We start from the raw sequence: 16,257 nt of genomic DNA on the forward strand, positions 1-16,257 counted from the left end.
TTTGGATCAAAATTGTGACATTGATAAGCTTTTTGGTCAAAATACTTGATTTCACGGTTTTAGACACTAGCCACTATAGGCGCTCAAATATTATACCTACATTGGAAAATGGGAATGTAGGTGCTCAAAAATCACGCCTACATCCTTATATTGAGATGTATGCATAATTTTCAAGTGCCTACATGTCATATTTGACATGTAGGTGCTCACAAATGACACCTACATTTGAAATTTGTGATGTAGGCATAATTGTTGAGCGCCTACATTATGTAGAAATAATCAAATGCCACCTGCATTTCATTTTTCAAATGTAGGCGTAACCAAATGACACCTACATAGTAATACCAACATGTAGGCATCATTTTTGATGGCTTTGAGTGCCTACATCCTCAATGTAGGTGCTTTTTGGTGGGAAACACCCATGTAGGGGCTGTTTTGGCAGTGCCTACATGGTTATTTTGCGGGCTGCAAGTAGCAACGGCCAAAAAACCACACCCAGCACGCCAAGTGACGCCTAGCCGCAAAAAAATATAGAAAAACATGTGTCGGCACACCCACTACCTGACAGCTGGGAGTGACCAGTCGAGTGACCGCCTGTCCGCATTTTGATATTGAACACCTTTACTTGGACCCCACAGACAGCAGGGGCAGCAGACAGTTGCTGCCTTGTGGTGTTTGATTTACTGGCAGGTTTTGAGTCATGTTGTGGGCACGTCCTTTTTGAAAAGTGCACGCCCAGGCGCAAAAAAGCTCCATTGGACTGGCCCGGGCGCCACTGGGGCGTGTCAGGTGCGCCCTTTGCCCCCCAAAAAGTAGCAAAAAAGTGAAAAATCTTCTACATCAGCAGAGACCAGTATTTATGGCGTTCAAACCTGTGCAAGAAATTTGCAATTTTTGTGAGAGTTCTGTGCAAGTTCTTTTAACATCTTGCATAGAACTTGCACGGAACTTGCAGATTTAGACTTATGTATGTTAACCTAGGCTTCCCTGCTTTGAGGCCAAATGATTCAGCTTGCGCAGTTTTTTCAAGCGGGGTTGTGAAAAAATTAATTAAGCAAGATCCGTGCAGGATTTCTTGCACGGATCTTGCACGTCGGTCTTGCAAATTTCTTGCACAGGTTTGAACGCCATAATTACAGTGCAACCAGATACATAGTTGTCAAGAAAAGAAATTGATTGCAAGGTAGATTGCAAGAGATATCATGGTCAAAGGAAGTCGACTGTGACTCTATATGCATGTAACTCTTACAGCAAGTTGCTTACATCTTTTGAACAAGACTCTGTCTGTCAAGTGACAGCAGCTCAGAGTGAGCTAGACCGTTGGAGAAATATCTCCATACAGTGATGAAGCACACTCCTCAGAGTCCTCCCCAGGCATTTCTGATGGAGATGGGTGGCTGAACTGACAAAAACCCGCGGACTGACTATGGGGCGCGCCCCTCCAGATTCTGAAGCTTTGGGGTACGATGGACGAGAGAGGAGGGTGGAGGACAAACCTCAAACCCCAAACCTCAAACCCGGTACAGACTGTACAGCTTTTTCAGTACAGAGCCCAAGATCCATCAATAGATCAACTTCACTCGTATGTACCTTCTCTTACTCAACTCAGCTCACAATCCCAACCTCGCTATATAGAAGATGTTCATTTGGAATCACATTTCACTCAAATGCAATCGATTTATAGAACATCCGAAACGCCGGACGGTAACGATCAATTAAAGGTAGGCTTTGGACTTTCTTAACTGCTGATTTTCGGGCTCAAAGTACTTTTTCACTTGGTTTTGTGCTAGGGCTCAGGAATCAGGATCGGGATCTGTCAGGATCGGCTAAAGAAAACTTGAATACATAGATCATGTCACTCTTCATTAACTTCATAATAAAACAGAAGAAGAAAACTTTGAGATATCGCGATGGCGATGCCTGTCTCAGCCAATAAAATCAGGGGCTTTAATCTGGGTCGTTTTCATTCAATCAGTACGCATAGGACATTTTTCAGCTGGTTTTGAATGAGATACTATAGTTTGATGGTCGCTCTATTTCTGTATGTCATTGATTAATCTTTGTTATCAAATCACTTTTTGTTATCGATGAATTTGTAATTATAAAACCACGACTTATCTTACTACTTCGAGTTGATCAGCGTAATACATACCATTCAACCACAAGCATTACACACAAGATTTTGCATCTTTTTCTTCATGTTTGATCAATTGGTGTTCCCAACTATCTCATGATGAAAAGGTTATGTTTGCGAGTACAAAGTTTGTTTCTAGAATAGGTAACGAGTCCGAAATTTAGTTTGCAACATTGGTGGTCAAAGAGGGAGCAAAGGTAATCTTGTAAGAGGTGGTCAGTGATCAGGGATGTAATTACCAGCGTGTGTGGGCATGGATCACACTAAATTATTCTTATGGCTGAACAAGACCCCTCTGAAATGAATATGGTAACAAATCATTTGAATGCCATAGACCAGCCAATACTTGAGCTGTGTCCAAATAATCAAAGGTTCAGTGATCTGTTCTCAAAATCGGTTTTATGGTGAGGGTGGGCAAGGGTAAGTTGTGTATTGAAGAGTTGTAAGTACAGCCAGCCTGTATATGGACAGTCTGTACAGGCTGTACCGGGTTTGAGGTTTGGGGTTTGAGGTTTGTCCTCCACCCTCCTCTCTCGTCCATCGTATTGGGGCGCCTCCGGGCACGCTCGCGCCTCGGCGTCACTTTCTCGCACACTTCGCGCTGCGCCCACAACATGAGTTTTGAGGCGCTGATCAGTGGCTCCGAGGCCGACCGCGATGCCACCATTGCTGAGCTCTGAGTCGTCTCTGCCTTCAAGTTCTCCGCGTTGATGATCATTCGCCTCGATAGATCAACTTGGCCATGTCATTAAGTAACCGGGTTCATAACCTTTTAACGATTGCTGGTAGTGATTCCAGTGGTGGTGCCGGTATACAAGCAGGTGCAGTGATACTTCTTCATCTTCATCCTTTTCCTACACGATACAGATGCTCATAACTCATTGGATGCGCTCTAGATTTGAAGACTTTCAATAGTCTCCAGACATATGGACTCTCTGTCATCAGTCAGTTCCTCCCCGGAAGCCGTAATGTTACGACGACTTGCGCTCAAACTTGAATTCCTGTTCGACTCTAAAAGCCGCGGTGACCTCTCAAAATACCCAGGGCGTGACTGGCGTCGAGTCGATCAGCACCTCGATGGTATACAAACAAATTGAGGCTGTTGGTCTGGATATAAATATCGATGCTATTAAAACAGGTCGGCTTGAGCTCACCTTTGTCATGCTTTTCCTCGCCTGGATGCTGAAAATCATGGCAACCGATGTGCAATTCTCGACTTGGTACCAAAAGGCATGCTTCACAGCTCCGAAATCATCGATGCAGTGCATAGGGGTTTGATGCGGCTTTATCCGGATTCGGCTTCAAGACCAATTCTAGTCATAGACCCTGTGATGGTCTCAACCTCCGGCCATCATCTTCTTCAGCCGGATGCAGTCGAAACATTATCTAAATTGCTTCTACCACTTGCAACCCTTGTGACACCGAACGTGGATGAGGCGATAATTCTTTCTGGGTGGCGAAATACGAACCGAAAGATATCCACCCTGGAAGACATGAAAGCATGTGCCAAGATCATTGGAAAATCTGGTCCGAGAAGGGTACTCATCACTGGAGGTCATTTTTTGCCTGAGGACCCGATGATAACCGATGTGTTATATGAGTCTGATATCGATGCATTCCAGGTATTTTGTCATCCGTCAGTCTACCGATAACTCCCACAACTTACAAGTCAGGCAATTGATCGTGCTGTATCGATTTCAGGAGGATCGACACTCGCAACACTCATGGAACAGGCTGTACACTATCAGCCGCCCTCACTGTGTACCTGGCAAAGGGGTGGACTAGTCAGTTACATTGCTTCGCGCGTCTCTCTATCTATACGGATACGGAGAGCCAGTTGAAAAGTCTGATTTTCTACACGCGGGATTGCAGTCGCAGCAGCAGTTGATTGCGCGATAAAATTTGTGGCGGACGCAATGGCATTTTCTTTTGTGATCGGAAAGGGATCTGGACCACTTAACCATCACCACAATATCATCCAACGTCCACTATCTTTGTATGTATGTTTTTTTGATCATCGCCGATTATACATGGCTCATGGGAAAGAGGACACTCGCAGGCCCAATAAACATACCCCATACCCATTTACGTCGAGCCTTGTTGAGGCATGCCGCGATCAATGGACTACCTTTACCTCGACCCACAAATTTCTCCAAGGCATCAAGGACGGAACACTTCCTAAAGAGTGTTTCAAGTATTTTTTACAACAAGATTACGTAGGTCGCTCGAACAAGGCCAATTCGCTCCTATATGAGCTGTTCGACCCTCGCTGATTTAACCGCATTGGAATACTCTACTTTATTCAGATCTTTTTGACGCACTATGCTCGTATCCATTCCCTCATGGGGTTTAAATGTGATTCCATGCAAGAGATTCAAGCCACTGCCAACATTGTACATCACATAGCCGAAGAAAGTAAGCTGCATATAGATGTACGTCTGCTCTTAGCATCATTCTCGTATATCAAGGACAACTCTGACTGATCGTCTTGGAGACAGATATGTAAAGCATGGGGACTTTCGGAAGATGACTTTCATCGCACCCAAGAGTCAAATCACACGATAGCCTACACTCGGGTATCAATTTTTTTAACCTGTTCATACATTTGGCATATAGTTGATGGATGGTTCCACTGTACATTGTAGTATGTGATGGATGTAGGCTTTAGCAAGTCACTATTGCACCTACGCGTGGCGACTGCACCTTGTCTGTTAGGGTATGGTGAGATGGGTCTAAATCTGCTTCAAGACCCTGCTACAGTCAAGGAAGGAAATCCGTATTGGGATTGGATCAACAATTATGCAGGTGAAAGATTTCAAAATGCTGTGAAGATGGGTCGCGATCTGTTAGAACATTCTGTCAAGGAAGATGTTCCCTCTGCTAACACCTTCACTGAATTGCGTGGTATCTTCACAAAAGTTGATCTCATTCTTATCTGATCTGTTCTCAAAGTTACAAAAACTCATCCTCTTTCTCTACACAGGCGGTCGCGCTCGAAATCGATTTTTGGCAGATGGGGCTTGACTGTTCATAGATCAACATCGGCAGAGTTTGATCTGAAGTCCTGAGGTTCCGACTTGGCTATTTATTCTTGAATCATTTTCGGGACTGCTTTGGTGGGTTTCCCCGGCCGCTGATAGTTGAACCAGACGGCACCCAGAAATGCTTTGTCCGAAGAAGATCGATGGCCCTCACAAAGGTACTTTAGTGCTTTGGCGTCTATGGTCTATGGTACATGGGCAACATCTTGACCAGCTTGTGATCGATTTGTACATGAAACAAAATTTGGGAGGGGTGATGCTTAGATGGCTCAACTCCAACGGCTTTTGACTGTTATGTGCACGCCAGGACTGTCAATCGGGCTTCAGAGCGGACCTAGAGATGCTCCGCAGCTTGCTAAGAACCCAGATTTGCGACTGCTGCTGATGAAACCCGAATTAACGAATTGCGAGCTGATTTGAACAACTCCAGATCCAAAGAACGCGTCGGATATGGAACTGCGCGAGGACTCGTTGAACGCATCTATGCCAAACCCCCAAATGTGCTCTGAGTCTACATAGCCTAAATAACCCAAGTGTGAAGTGACCATGCCGCCGCTCGGGCCATTTTTCACCCAGCTTAACAGACTCATTGAAAGTTGAAGCTGCGAGTGCAAAGTCTTGGCTTTCGCCTGCAAAAGCTATGCAGAGGGTAATTGTAAACAGTTGGAATATTCCACCAAAGTAGGTATCCACTCACTCGCTCAGATTCAATTTTTGACTTTGCATTCAAGCTCAAGCGCAACTAACGCCACCAGACAGACTGTCACCAAACCAGACACTGGTCAGGTTATTTTCGGAGCACCTTCATCATCGAAATTAATTGGGTCTCCACTGGTCGGTCCGAGAACAAAACTTGAAGTGAATGCTCAACGACGCTCTCAGGCCAAAGATGCTGTCCTCACCACCACGCAGTCAAACGAAATCCCTTCAAAAGCGGAGCTCAATCTTGAATTTGAGCAAGTTATCTGATCTCACCGTAATTAACGTTAATTCGCACTCGCATACATTCTTTTCTGCTGCGTCCAGTGTACTATTTATTCCACATTCATTCGCAACACTCTCTTGCCATAATTCCCTATTTTGTTAACTACATCCTGATACGCCATTACTTCTGCCCGGATACCTTCATTATTTTCATTTTGCCCCCTTTAACTCAACTGCATCACATTTGATCACATTTGCGGCTTTAAACTATGTTCTCCTCAATGTTCCTATCATCTTTGATATGTCTACATGTCCTTTTGATACCCAATCATACTGTGCAGGCTGGCGTTCACGCCAACAAGTACGGTGCGGGGCAAATTGACAACAGTCGAAACCAACACTCAATGATGGTATGGAAAACCCCCTTTGCTGCCTCTAACTCACTTCGGCTCACTGACTCATGCCTTTCCTAATGGTGTAGCAAGCTTGTGCTCATCCTCAGGGGGACTTTTACTTGCAAAACTCTGCTACTAAAGCATGGCTTTCGTATCACCGGAATCCACAAACGATCCAACCTACGATTCAATCCAAGCGATCAGTTATCACACTTTCCAATTATGGACCGGGTACTCGTGTTAAGCCTCGAGCAAGTAACAACAAGTGTCTTGCTTCTCAATTTCACAGCGAAACGGGAGTAGACTGGGCAGCTACTATGTAAGATGACCCGCCTGTTTCCATCTCCGTGCGAAACCTCAATGTGTTGTTTTTGCTCCTCCTCAGGTATGTATGCTCAACTTCCCATACAAAAAAAGTCGACGCAGGAAACCCAACAAACAAACAGCAATGGCTCTTTATTCCCGTACACAACCGCCGTGATACATATTATCTTGTTGCTGTAGATCACTTGAGTAAGCTTTTGTTGAAAATTTGTCTCACAGCCGATTAGCACATTGACTTCAGGGCATCACAGACGATATGCAAACTCGAGCTTTGTCTTCACGCACACTGCAAACTGCCGGAGGATACACTTCGACTTCAATCGACCTTTTTAACACTGTACGTTATCCAACACCTATCTTCATTATAAAAAATCGCTTGACTTTCAGCTTTACTCACCTCTTCTATCAACCACCAACGCATAACAGAGAGACACAACCCAAATGTGGAACCTCGTCAAAGCTTAGATTCGGCTCTCGACCAAGGGTGTATAATCTTGAATCCTGGTGTATAACCCACATACTTTTACATACTGAACATGTACCGCAAGATTCTTTTACCATTTTATCGCGTTCCCTAGGGCATCGCAACATCATGTATGACATATACCACTATCACTTTCATTATTTCCATTTTCACTCTTTCTTCTTACACATAGCATTTTCACATTGTATTCACCAAGACTGGATCTTTTGCTGTAAAGAAAAACATTTAGGCTTACAGACTCGAAGCTTTCAAGACAACGACCACAAGTACCCATGAATTTGATCTTGACTGAAAGAATTCAATCCGATCCTGCCTTTTACATCTTGGTGTATTGAAATTTTTGCAAGGCAAATTTCATTGAAAAGACCAAACTTGATCCCAATGAACATTTTTCATATTTCCTCGCACTGCTGTTCCATGCAGTGTGCCAACCTGATCTTATCTCCATGATGGAGAGTGGCAGAGCATTTGAGCAGCACCGCGGCTCCCTTACTATAACTTTAAGTCACTGGCATCCCAGTGTATCCAAGTAAGTTGAAAATGTTTTGAATTTGTCGTGAATACAACATTCAACTTATATGCTGCAGCATTTAGCAAGGCTTTGGATATATAATGACCAGTTATCAGATATATCTTGACTGGTCATTTTGACAAATGTCAACATGATGATGTATGAGCAGCCTGCTAAGACAATTTGTGTAAGTGATCTCTTTTGGTTTCAATGGGCTGGCCGTGAATTGGAAGGAACAGCAGAAGGAATGTGAGTGCCATCAATAGCACCACACCTGATCTGCTCTGCTGCAATCCACTTTTTTGGCCAATTGTAACAGTACATCAACCCGCCACAGGTACATCCAATCTTGCTCCACTCAATATTCAGGCCCACTACATAATGAAGGTAGTACTGTGGGGTCAAGAGCCCCTTGTGCTCCACTTACAACTTTTACTGTCCTCATGGGAGGCAGTGTGATGAACTATCCACATTTTTTTACTAGAAATGGGCATCAAAAGTAATAAATACACAAAGAGCAATATGAAAGCAGAAATCAAAAACAGGCAGCGGTGCTTTTTTCCAGAGATAAGAAAAGTACAGAAACTTATCAGACAAGTGAAGATAATCAAAGAGATATAAAAAGGTAAGAAACTTTTCAAACAAGAGTAGAAGAAACAGAAACATAATCAAAGAAAAGGATGCAGAGAAATGGAGACCAGGAATGAAATAAGATACTTGAGGAAACTCAAGCACAACCAACATCTAGAAAGTACAATTTCAAAAAGTGATGAAGAAAACCCTATAAGAGACATAGACAATTTAAGAATCTAATCAGCCTTCCTTTTCTTGGTCATATTGGCTGCAAAAGATGACATGTAAGCAATTGCATCAGCAAATCAGCCCAATGATTATACAGGAATGTGCAAATGCAGCCATTGTCTGTATCCAACAGAGCATTGGATAGTCCTAGGTTTCAAAGACCCGTGTGCAGATCCAGCAATGTTGGCCACAGAAGAGAATGTGTGTTCAACAAAGCACAAGATAGCTGAGATTGAAAGCTAATCTTGGGCAATTGTGGCCAGAACAGGGAATCTAGCTTCATCTTCCTAATGAAAGCAAAGGTTCAATCAATTTCAATTGCTGAGATTGCGAATTAGGAAGAAAACTTCCCTGTCACCAAGTGACTTTTGATTGGCCAGGAGGACCCATGCCTTGTAGATAGATCTCAAGCATGGACAATAGGATCAATTTAGAAAGTAGCCAACAAGGTGCAGATGTCAAAGTGATCAAAAGTGTTACTGGAGCTTGGTAGATTGGGAGGAGGTGTCAAAGTAGGAGTTACTGGCCAAGCAGCCAATGCACCTTGAAATGCTTTTTCAATTAGTTCCTGAGCCCTCTAAGCATCTTCACAATAGTGGAGGTCAAAGAAACTAAGCCAACACTTTAGATTCAATACTGTAGCCAGTACAGTCACGTCAAATGATATTGCATCTTCTTGATAGCCAGAAAGTTTGGCAAGCATGATATCAATCATTTTGATCAAGCTGGGGAAGTTGGAGGTATTGCTTAATTGGTGAAGCACTTTGGTCACATGCAGGTACTCAGCCAGCGGGACTGAGCTCAATGCAAGATCACCCTTCATTTGTTTGGTGGAGAAGAGGAGTACCTGAATATTTACATGAAGTATTTGTGTTAGTGAAATTATCTATCATGGATATTAGAGATAGCAAAAAATAGGACACTTACTTGCAAAACCTTGCATAGCTACTCTACATCATCCCCTTCCCTCATTGCCATCATCACACATTGACTTTTCTTCTGATCAGCAATGAGGATTGAATGAATGTCCTATAAGATGAAATTGTGAGTTGATGATAAATATAAAATAAAAGATTGAACAGACTCACATCTTGAGTAGCAACCAGGTTTCAAAAAATTGCTAAGTCAATGTTCCAGCGCACGCCCCATCCGGAAATAGGGGCAGGCCCTTCAGACCCTATCTGAGCTGCTTGAGTTTTGAATTGTCCCGGAAATGTTTGGGTTACATCACGAGGTAAGTGAAATGTGGCAGAGTGGTTTGAGAGTTGTTATTTTCACAGTCTTGTTTTTGATTCAAAAAAATTTGGCTGATACCGGTTCAAACTTGTGGCTATCACAAATTTGTTACCTGATGGGGCATGGGAACAATTCCAGCCTTTGCACTGTTCCAGTGACATGCAGAAATGATGTATTTGATATGGTCCCATCTTGGGATGTTTACAACCAGTTTCACTGATAGGCACAACTGTGAAAAGGATAATTCGACAAGGACTCAGAATCCTGCCCCCAAACATCAAAATAACCTATATCACTCTCTTCACACCATTGATGCAAAGTGCTGATCCTGTGGATGAGGGGTCACAGTGACAGTGGTGATGTTTCACAGAACACAAGGGGGATTAAATGCAGGGTCAGAGCAACCTGGCACCTGCAGCATCACCTCTTTGCATGTAGTGTTGGCCTATATAGAGGGGCATACTCAAATTGGTGCTTTCATCTGTTTGATTTAATTTCTCTTTTTTGAACTTTGTGATTTTTTTGCAATTCATTTTTCTGACAATATGCTGATTGATCCTAACCCTTTAACTTCACTCTCATCAACCACTTCTTCCCAAATAGTATGTCCCATAAATCAAAACTTGTTAAACAATTACAAATCTGTTCAAAATTCTCAAATCCCTTCAAATAATGATGAAATAAGATCTAATTTAGAATTTGAATTAATCAAAGGAATTCATCTATCTAATTTATACAAAAAAGAATCAGAAGAGCCTTTTAGTGTAGAAGCAGAGTCTGGCCAAGTTTTAGATAAAGATAAAGGTTTCGCTTCTCAAAACTCATCTATCCTTCCTTTCAAAATCTCAAATGATCTCATTTATCTGAAACAAATCCTTCTGATTTGTTTTATACATGGACTCAAACCTTATTTAACAATACTAAAGTTGTTATATCCCCTCATGATGTAAAAAACTCAATTGAATCTTTTTGTTAATTTTCTGTTTCTTGCAGAATTTCCATCTATACTCCAGTATCTAAATGTAAATAGCTCCTACACAGATTAATCAACCAATTTCATTGATGAAACCTATAAAAATAGTCATGTTACACAACCACAAGAGCAGTGATCAGAATGGTTTTCAGAAAGTAGTGGATTGAATTACACTAACTGAACCTTTGAATCTTGTGACAAGTGGTGTCAGGGTGGCAACAAGTATTACATATGAGGTGAACTAGTCAAGCAGCTCATACTACAGTCCTGAATTGCTATTCTGCTACTTACATGGAATAGGTACAATTGTTTTCTACAAGATGTGATCATAGAAAATTGATACTATCAGTGATTGATATTAATACAATTTCAACACTAGGGAAATCTTGAAACTGCAGGCCCACTGTTGGTTCACAAATGGTGGCAGGTCAAAGCTGAGCCTTAGTTTAATCTCAGAAACTCAAAGGTTTAAGAGAAGCTTCAGACAGGAATCTGCAGTGATCTTGCCAACAAGAATGTAGCAAAACCTGGGTCCTTGACCAGAAGAGACAAAGAGAATAGACTAGCCGGTAATTTTTGTGGGTAGGATTCTTTGATGGGGTGTGAGTCAGAAAGTTTGTCCTTATCTTCTGCTTATTTAATTCCTTCCTCAGGTTTTCCTGATTTCTGTTCTTTTCAAACTTGAACCTTTGAAACTAGGTCTCTAAGTTGTATTTCTATATATTACAATGTTGAATCTTTTTGATACTAGATTCTAATGGTGTCTTATTGTTTTTGATAATATTGAATATTTTATTTAATTATATTGTTTTATAGTGTATATTTATAATTGAAGTACTTTTGGTGCTTTCATGAGTACTCAAGTGCTGCCAATATGTTGGTTTTATAATCAAACTAGTTTCATCAACTGTAACACAATCTCTGTTCTTTATAATTGAAGGAGTTTTTACATTATCCACTTTTTGGGTCTTCTGTCAAGGGGAACTTGGGGATTCTCTATCAATTGATATCTGATCAGGTGGTGGATTTGCTTGGTTGCTTGTGAGTTTTTAGTGCTTTTGATACATGATCCGGGGCAATCAAGAGGTAGATCAAGTTTCAATGCATTTTTCACAGCAACCTCTAAGGCAGTTCCAGAAAGAATACTGAGAAAAACTTCTGAGATGATCTCCATTAAGCATTGGACTATCTACATATGTGGGTGCTCCACCTGTGATTCCCATTTCTAAAGCTTTCTGACATCAGAATGTTTCCGACTCTTTACAAGTTTTTTATAGAATGTGTTACTTTTTTTGAAGTCCTCCTGCTAGTTTGTTTGTGTATATTTCTCTCTTTTTCTTGTGCATAATGAAAAAATGTGAATAGTATCAATCACCTCATGTTGCTGTCTATGCTGAGGATTTGACAAAGCACAGCGCAAGCTGTTTAAAAATCCACCACACTGCCTTGCTCATGTAGCGCTTCAGTTTCAAAAGTGGAGCATTGGCAGAGCTACATGTAATCAGGATCACGATGTGATCTCTTAAAGCACATTACACATAGAGATGCTTTCTTACTCAAATGCACATTATTGATTTTCTTCTCTTACTCATCATGATGCCTCATTGAGTTCGTCAGGTTTACGTATATATAGAACAATACTACCATCATGTTGTTCTCTCTTTCCCTATTGAACTCAAACTTTTTGTGTGTTACAATCTTCTTCACAGATGGTGATTCCATTTTGATCAACTTAAGTCTTCCTACATTAAGACTTTGTTTGATCTTAATCCTTCTCAGGTAAAACAAAATCACGAATACCTTCGAGTTTCTTTATTATTACAATACAATCAGTTGAAATTTGATTTTTTGGTCCAGAGTTTTGACAACATTATGGTATTTTATGAGTTGAGAAATTGGTGAATAAGGGAAAGAACATTTATGTACAATGAGAAATGCAGTTATAGTACCCTCAGTAAGATTTATTATTAAACATCATTGGGTTGACTTTAAGAAAGTGACACCCTCAGCTAAAGATTTATTGTTGAACATCATTGGGTTAAGTTTAGTAGAAAAGGACAAGTTGATTGAAACGAAATGAAAAAGAATTGACTATTGTGAATCGAGTAATAATCTTTTCAAGTTCAATTTTTTGTACATATATAGCCGAATGGAAATCCAAAAATGCGAAAGAGTCGATGAAAGAATGGTATACAGACAGCTACCAGGAGTTTCTCTAGATGTGGGATTTTGATTATAAGATTGTACAGTTGAATATCTTGAGATAAATGGTATAAATTTCTATTTGATGAGCTTCATAAATGTTTGATATTCATAAGCATCGATCAAAGTAGCATATCCAGAGTTTCACTGTGAGATCGCGACCAAGACAAACCAAGAACACGTGATATCAGTAAGTATATAAGAAAAAGTGGACAACATGAAACTCACATCTTAAAATTTATAAACTTTTCGAGCAGACTCAGGGATTGGTTGAGGAATCTTGGAGAGGTCTTTGAGAATGATGATACGTCCTTTGGTAGATGGGCGGTATGTATGTATTCGAGTAGAAGTGAGAGAAAGATCATTCATTAAAAGTGTTAAGCAAAGACGATTCAACTTCTTAGGATGAAGCTTGACGGGTTCGAATGCGTTCTTCGGTTGTTCTTCAACTTTGACTGATGTTGTGGGGGGATCAGGGCGGCGTTCGGGAATTGGATTACGTTGTCGGAGAGGGGGTGGTCTGGGGGCGAGAACATTGGCTTGAGTTTGGTGTCTTTGTAAAGGCATGATGGTTCAAGATATAAGAAGTGGATGAAGGGATTCGGATTTGAGCAAGAGTGTGAATGGTGATGTTGTGTGGAAGGGTGAAAGAAAATTAACGCGAGTGCACAATGTCCTCAATCGATTTATATGAAAACATTGGTGCTGATCCCACCATACAATCCCATACTGCAATCCCATAACGCTGAGGGTACAAACAGATGATGGGCCAATCCCATTTCTTGATCACATTATCGAAGCATTATCGAAGCATTATTTGTCTAATAAGGGCGTCCTAAATATTGATAACATTTCCCGTACGGCAACTAAACTAATGCTGGCAATAGACTCATCATATTCGTATTTCGCTTTTTTACGATCATCTTTCCGTTGCAAACATCCGCTTCATCTGCCCGGTTTCATGTTTATCACAATTACAGATCTTCCCGTGTTTGGTGAGAAAGACACTGTTAAAAACCAACCTCAACAGCTAGAAGGCTCATGAAAAGCAAATACAGACCACCTCATCTTACCGCGCGAGGTTTGTACAGATATTTTGAAATGTATCAGAGGAAACATCTTTGCGAATTAAAGAACTCCTGAATCGTGTTGTGATTTTAAAAAGTTCAGTAAGTCAGAAACATTGAATAAATTTTTCAGGATCCATCACAAGTGAGGTGTTTATGTAGACTGTGTAATTAAATGTTTTGATAAGAAAGTGAATTTGAAAGAGAAGGAAAGTTAAAAGGTTATGGGGTTCGGATTGGAGTATGGGATTACATAATGAAGTGTTACTTGCAAATTGATATTGTTCCGAAAAATCCAAGAAAAGTTGAGAAATCAATATCAAACGCTAACTTAACCAAGTCCCTGCGTTTGTCCGAGAGGGACTTAGTTAGGTTAGTATCAAACGAACCACTTGAGGTAGCATGAAGTTCCTGCCAAGTTCCAACACGAGAAGGACGAGAATGTCAACAGCAGGACTAAAGAATGGAACTAAGATAATCTTAGCAATCAAATCAAATCAAACCAGATCATCTTCAATTCTAACTAATCAAAATCCACAAGAAAACAAATGGAATTAATATCAACAAGAACAACAACCACAACAGAACTCAAATGATCAATAACCATCGGATATATCAATTCCAACTTCAGCCTCCTCATTCAGCGTATCAACAATAAAATCCAGACCAAAAATTCCAATCACTAGAGACCCAACCCTCAAACCAACCTATGTATACCATTATCAAAACCTAGTATCTGAACCCAAGATTCACGTTCATACTCAAGAAAAAGATGATGAGAAAAAACATAAGAAGAGCAAGAATTTCACCTGCATTTATAAAACCAAAACCTAAAATTCGAATCATAATAATAAGTAAAACACCACAAGAAAAAGCCAAAAAAGCCTGTGAAGCATTAAATAAAAAAACTAAAAAAGAAAGTTTGAATAATTCAAAAAGAAAGAAAAAGAATGGATTAAGTATTGGATCTGTTATGTCAGTTTCTCAACTTGCTCATATAACTCATCAAAAGTTTAGTAAGATTTGACCCAAATCTTTATCATACTTTTAAAAACCACTTCTTGCTAAATTTTCTTCCTGATCCATGTTTCTTCTTCTTGTTCAAAGGTTGATTAAAATCACTTATTCAATCAGCAGGTTTAACAGATATAAGACCAAATCAAATCTTAACCTCAGATGATTTAGCTTATTTAGCACTAGAATCAGCTCACAGACCTATCATTGATGATTCATTAGCATTTGATATTTATCCAGATCCACAATCAAAAGATTGAAAGCTGAGCAGTTCAGGTGCTGCCTCTCTTTCCAACAGATGGGGAAAGAGATTCAGTCTTAGAACACAAAAGATACATATAGGTAAAAATGATTGAGAAAACATATTGGGATTGATGGTCATTAACGTTGATGGCATTGTGCAATTGAATTTGTAAGTATCTAGAAAGATTGAAACAGAAGAAAACATAACACATAAAACAAATACCCAGGTACAATAAGCTTAATTGTCTTTCAACAAGATGTAATTTTATTGACATAGGCCAAGTTCTTATTTTTTGGGGGACTCAAGGTTGACCTAGTAATGGACACAGATTGACCAAGTGGCTTACTTGAGATGGTCGGGTTTGGATTGAGGACAGCTGTGGCTAGAATCACGTGGCCTTCATCAAGCCGGCAGGTTTAAAACACTGCATGGCACTATAGCTCACACTGCGTGAAAAACCCTGTCGGAACCGGCCCCGCGACAGCCTGTCGCCCGGCATATGTATATATTTACATAGCCAGCGACAGATACACTTTTGGCCAGCGACACTTCAAGTTTTTGTGCGACAGTTGGTTCGGTTTTGCGACATCTCATCCCTGTTCAGCTCATAGGTCGGTGCTGCGACACCTTTGCCCTTTAACCGATCTTGACTTTGATTGTCCAGCTTATTAGATATCACAACTCACCTCAATTTGCGATCTCATTTCACCACGTCCGACTTTGGATTCCACCTCGTAGCCGATCCATCTCCATCTTTCAATGGGAGATCCGCCGAGTAAGTACCTTTGTCATCTACGCTGATTTTAGGATCAATATCACTCATTGACCTCTTTGATTTCTCCCAGAAATCATTTGCACCTGCTTGCAATGTGTGATCAAAACATGCACGGGTCCAGATGGAAAAACC

At 40.8% G+C, this 16,257-nt stretch overlaps 3 protein-coding genes across 3 annotated transcripts; 2 read left to right on the forward strand and 1 right to left on the reverse strand.

Moving 5' to 3' along the window:
- Positions 1–2,903: 2,903 nt before the first annotated feature.
- On the forward strand, positions 2,904–5,150 carry MELLADRAFT_24931 (uncharacterized protein; the record flags this gene model as incomplete). The annotated part of the gene is made up of 11 exons (XM_007409190.1): positions 2,904–2,955; positions 3,031–3,078; positions 3,153–3,272; positions 3,365–3,770; positions 3,839–3,918; positions 4,007–4,130; positions 4,194–4,350; positions 4,441–4,566; positions 4,633–4,710; positions 4,780–5,052; positions 5,118–5,150. Coding segments are annotated over 11 exons (1,497 nt in total), but the record flags the coding sequence as incomplete, so codon positions are not given.
- Positions 5,151–6,250: 1,100 nt separating this feature from the next.
- MELLADRAFT_74706 (uncharacterized protein) lies at positions 6,251–7,546 on the forward strand (the record flags this gene model as incomplete). Its single annotated transcript, XM_007409191.1, has 5 exons — positions 6,251–6,509; positions 6,581–6,813; positions 6,880–7,007; positions 7,070–7,155; positions 7,245–7,546. 5 exons carry the CDS (start codon positions 6,369–6,371, stop codon positions 7,281–7,283), a joined length of 627 nt encoding a protein of 208 aa, XP_007409253.1.
- Positions 7,547–13,256: 5,710 nt separating this feature from the next.
- On the reverse strand, positions 13,257–13,592 carry MELLADRAFT_62650 (uncharacterized protein; the record flags this gene model as incomplete). Its single annotated transcript, XM_007409301.1, has 1 exon — positions 13,257–13,592. One exon carries the CDS (start codon positions 13,590–13,592, stop codon positions 13,257–13,259), a length of 336 nt encoding a protein of 111 aa, XP_007409363.1.
- Between the last annotated feature and the right edge of the window lie 2,665 nt (positions 13,593–16,257).

This window comes from Melampsora larici-populina (genome assembly GCF_000204055.1).
Source record: "Melampsora larici-populina 98AG31 unplaced genomic scaffold MELLAscaffold_15, whole genome shotgun sequence".
NCBI lineage: Eukaryota > Fungi > Basidiomycota > Pucciniomycetes > Pucciniales > Melampsoraceae > Melampsora > Melampsora laricis-populina.